Here is a 5,000-nt window from a genome sequence, read left to right on the forward strand (position 1 = left end):
TTCATGATGCAGGCAGACACTGGGCACGTGCAGGAGCGTCCGTCGTCGTGGTTCATCCCGAGGTTGTGACCGAGCTCATGAGCCACGATGGAGGCGAACGACGGGATGTTGTTGTTGGTGAACTGGAGGATTTATAAAAAATGTTTTTTCAAAATAAAAGAACAAAAAAAACAAATGTTAAGCTCGAAGGAGTAAAATTAAAAACAAAATGTAAACAAAAAAAGTTTGAGTTTGTTAATCTTCACAAGCTGCTTGTGAAGATGTATCAGCCAATAGGAAGAGAGAAAACAGCGGCTCTTTACCGCATTGATCCCGCCCCCGTGACTCCTGGAGCAGACTGTGGAGACGAAGGCCATCCCTGCTGTTCCTCCGAACGCCTTCTTCCTGCAGTGACATCATCACGACCATCATCAAAAAAATGACCCCGACACTCGCGCTCCACTTCCACAGTGTCTGTACTCACAGGACGAGCTGCGCCGAGTCGTGGCGGCGGCGTGCGATCAGCTCTTTCTCTCTCCACTGGGTGAAGCGACTCAGCACTTCTCCGGCTCCTCCGTCGGTGCTGATCGGGTTCTGCTGGGTCCAGATCTCCAGCCCGACCAGGACCACCCGAACGTTCAGCTGGATGTAGATCTGAACACAGACATGAAAACGCCTCAAAGAAACGCCTTGAAAGAAAGAGGCTCGGCGTGCTCGATGTGTGTGTGAGTCGCCGCCTCGAATACACACACACACACACACACACACACACACACACACACACACACACACACACACACATCCTCATCTTTTACTCACGCTGTCGACGAAGTTCGCCAGGTGAACCATCTCGTCCCTCACCGCCGTCTCGTTTCTGTTCAGAGAATTAAACTGAAAAAGAAAGAACTCGGGTGTGACGTCATTCTCCGAGACCAGACGTTAACAGTGTGTGTGTGTGTGTGTGTGTGTGTGTGTGTGTGTGTGTGTGTGTGTGTGTGTGTGTGTGTGTGTTACCCTGTCATTGTCGACCACCAGCAGCAGCTCCACATAATGAGTCTGATGAAGAATCGCTCGCTTCATCTGGAACGGAAAAAAAAAAAAAACAGGTAATGATGATAGTGCTGGATTCTGTGTGTGTGTGTGTGTGTGTGTGTGTGTGTGTGTGTGTGTGTGTGTGTGTGTGTGTGTGTGTGTGTGTGTGTGTGTGTGTGTGTGTGTGTGTGTGTGTGCCCACCCTGCTGTGCTGCCTGTGGTGGATTTCCTCTCGTCTGTACTGAGCGTGCTCGGTGCTGTTGTCGTGCTCGTCCTCATGAGGCGTTCCACAGCCGCGTGGTTGTGATGTCACATCCTGTAGGCGGTACACCAGGTGCTGCTCGGGGGCGGAGTCTAACGGCTCGATGCCATAACTGTGGTCAGTGAGGTGCAACACTCCTCTGCAAAAAAAATAATAAAGACAGACGTAGACTGTTGAAGGTCACATGATCTGACCTTCAGGTGTGTCAGGATCGACCACGACGAGGACGACCGAGCGACCTCTAAAGTTTACAACACTCAGGTCAGGTGGGTTTTTACTGCCAGGCGTTTGATGTCTTAATTAGGGATGAGTGTGGGTGTGTGTGTGTGTGTGTGTGTGTGTGTGTGTGTGTGTGTGCTTTATCAAAGTAATTACAGAGCTATCACACACACACACACACACACACACACACACACACACACTGAGGCATCTGTGAGGAGAAAAGCCGCTTGTCCTTGAGAGAAAGGACGGAGTGTGTGTGTGTGTACAGCGCGTGTGAGGTGTGAGGTGTGTGTGGGTGTGTGTGTACAGCGCGTGTGAGGTGTGAGGTGTGTGTGGGTGTGTGTGTACAGCGCGTGTGAGGTGTGAGGTGTGTGTGGGTGTGTGTACAGCGTGTGTGTGTGAGGTGTGAGGTGTGTGTGAGCTGTGTACAGTGTGTGTGTACAGCGTGTGTGTGCGTGCGTGAGGTGTGTACAGTGTGTGTGTACAGTGTGTGTGTGTGTGTGTGTGTGTGTGTGTGTGTGTGTGTGTGTGTACAGCTGTATGGAAGTTTAAATAAAAGGATAAAAACATGATGAATAAAGAGAGAGAGGCAGCAGGTGGTTAAACGAGAGCGCTGGATGCTGCGGGGTACCAAGGACCCTGCACCCGGACTCAGACCAAAGGGGGGCGCAGAGGGTCCGCTGTAGACCTGTTAGCCCCCCAGTTATCCTGCTGCCTCATTTAACAACATCGTTTGTTCTTATTTTGTCCGTACGCGTGTCAGGCTGCAGTGTGTGTGTGTGTGTGTGTGTGTGTGTGTGTGTGTGTGTGTGTGTGTGTGTGTGTGTGTGTGTGTTTACCTGAGGCCGTTGCAGACGCTCATAGCGACAGAGGAACCCTCCATGTCCTGAACGAAGCCCTGATAGTGACAGTGATTCTGAAACACACACACACACACACACACACACACACACACACACACACACACACACACACACACACACACACACACACACACACACACACACACACACACACACACACACACACACACACACACACACACACACACACACACACACACACACACACACACACACACACACACACACACACAGTTACAGATGCAGCTTCACAGAGACACCAGCAGGGGGCAGCAGGTCACACGCGGTTCTTCTTCGTTTATTTTCATTTATTCAGGAGTGAAACTGACTGAAACATAAAACTGGATTTAAATTCACAAAGAGGTCAAAGAAAAGAGAGACGCCGTTTCTTCTTCTCCTCTTTTTTAAATGGGTGAATTTTTATGAACATTTTGAGGAAGCGGGAGTGAACACACATTTAATACTTCTAAAGGATATGTTGGGGACTTTTTTTTCAGCTGTCGAGTTGAAACAGGACACAGGATGAGAGACATGCAGGATAGGAGCAGCCGGTCAGAGTGTGGTTTATTTTATTCAGTTTATTTGCCCCTCTGTTGTTGTTGTTGTTGTTGTTGTTTATATGTTTGCACCACATGTAATCACATCTGTTTTATTTAATCAGAGCGACGAGGTGATTTAAAGGAGACACAGAGGAGTGACAGTCGATCATTAAAGATCAAACATCCGATCTGAGAGCGGAGAGAAGAGAAGACCTCGGGGTGCAGAGGGCAGCAGGTCAGCAGACAGGAAATATCAATGCACTCACTTTACACACACACACACACACACACACACACTGAGAGAGAGAGAGAGAGAGAGAGAGAGAGAGGAAACATCCTGCATGCTTTTCTTCTTTCAATAAACACAACAGCTGCAGAGAATCTACACGGACACACTCCATTAAAGAAGTTCCAACACGTCCTCAGTCTCACCGTGTAAAGACTCGACACGAGTTTGTTTAAAAAAAAAAGTCTTGCATGTTTGGTACTTAAAACCAAGAAGAAGAAAAAAAGAGTGTTTCGGACATCTCTCAGTATTCTGTGATGCACTCAAACAGAAGGCTGACATGTTTCTGTTGACATTATTAATCTACATTAAGGAGGCCGTAAACACGACAGACGTCTAAATCATTTCCTGTGAACGAGCCGATCTGTCTCCTCAGCTGACCGAGAACATGCTGCTGGATTTCTGTGTCTTTATTTAGAGACAGGACAGAGGACGGAGGACAGAGGACAGAGGACAGAGGACAGAGGACGGAGGACAGAGGGAGCCACAGGTCGGACCTGAACCCGCGGCACATCATGGAGTAGCCAAACCGACTTTTTTTTTTTTTTAATTGAATTTGTATTCAGAGGAAACACGCTGAACTTTTCGTGCATCGTTTAAGTGACGTCAGTGCGCGCTGTTGAGACGACGTCACGTCGGGGTGAAACTAAGCGGAACAGTTCAGTGTTTATTCAGCGTCTCTTCTTCTTCTTCTGCTCGCGAAGAGACGCGGCTGAAATGACGTGATGTGAACGGGAAGTTCAGTTTTTTGGGCCTTTAGAAGAGAGAGACAGGAAACCAAAAGAAAGCGAGAGAGAGGATGACGTAGCAAAGGGCAGAGGTTGGCTTCGTACCCACGGTCGCTGTGATGAGGACTGTAGTTTCTGAACATCTGGGCGATTTTAATGTTGGTATATTTATTTGATTTAAGCAGGTCATTAACCCATTAAACTCCAGATCTCTTTCACAAGGGGGGGGGGGGTTAATTTTCAAAACTAGCATGATTTTAAAGTAGTGCATGCATGCGGTGGAGAACAAGCAGGGAGACAGGGAGGCCTGTGATTGGTTCATCAGAGAGCAGGGAGACAGGGAGGCTTGTGATTGGTTCATCAGAGAGCAGGGAGACAGGGAGGCTTGTGATTGGTTCATCAGAGAGCAGGGAGACAGGGAGGCGTGTGATTGGTTCATCAGAGAGCAGGGAGACAGGGAGGCGTGTGATTGGTTCATCAGAGAGCAGGGAGACAGGGAGGCTTGTGATTGGTTCATCAGATTGGTACCTCGTGGCAGACATTGGTCGAAGTTTTCACAGATTTACAAACATGTTACAGATGATGGATTTACTTTGTTCCTTTTTCAGAGAACCTGAGTTATTAATTTCTGTCAGGATAAATAAAGCCCCGAGCAGGACGGCGAGCAGGACGGCGAGCAGGACGCCTCCTCAGTGAGAATATTCACAAGTTTAACAAGCAGCAGTATTTTTTCCATCCCTTATAAATAATTATGAAACACGTTTAATCTGATAATCAAAGGTGGACAACTCTCAGCGGGGTCTGGGTTATTTCCTCTTCAGCCCCGTTTGACTTCATCATGTGACTTCTGTCACTTCCTGGTTAATCAGATCTGTTAAATGATTGGCTCCCTGGAGAGGAAGCAGGGGCCTTAAGCTGCGTTCATGTGGAGTCGGACAAACGCCCGCTCAAGTTGGAACGACAACTTGGAAACTCTGGGAATGATTAGGTAACGTGTTCCTGTGTGTGTGTGTGTGTGTGTGTGTGTGTGTGTGTGTGTGTGTGTGTGTGTGTGTGTGTGTGTGTGTGTGTGTGTGTGTGTGTGTGTGT

The 5,000-nt window shown here is 48.2% G+C and overlaps 1 protein-coding gene across 1 annotated transcript in view; it reads right to left on the minus strand.

The window, feature by feature from the left end:
- Positions 1–5,000, minus strand: part of adam9a (ADAM metallopeptidase domain 9a) — a 28,449-nt gene that overhangs the window by 7,911 nt on the left and 15,538 nt on the right. The window contains exons 5-11 of the mRNA XM_079370131.1: positions 2,335–2,411; positions 1,214–1,412; positions 994–1,059; positions 799–870; positions 464–633; positions 303–384; positions 1–122 (exon numbers count right to left, since the gene is read on the minus strand). The exon at positions 1–122 is cut by the window's left edge and continues 12 nt beyond it. Of these exons, the coding sequence (XP_079226257.1) occupies positions 1–122; positions 303–384; positions 464–633; positions 799–870; positions 994–1,059; positions 1,214–1,412; positions 2,335–2,411 (788 nt within the window). The remainder of the gene's footprint in view (positions 123–302; positions 385–463; positions 634–798; positions 871–993; positions 1,060–1,213; positions 1,413–2,334; positions 2,412–5,000) is intronic.

Source organism: Symphodus melops (genome assembly GCF_947650265.1).
Source record: "Symphodus melops genome assembly, chromosome: 1".
NCBI lineage: Eukaryota > Metazoa > Chordata > Actinopteri > Labriformes > Labridae > Symphodus > Symphodus melops.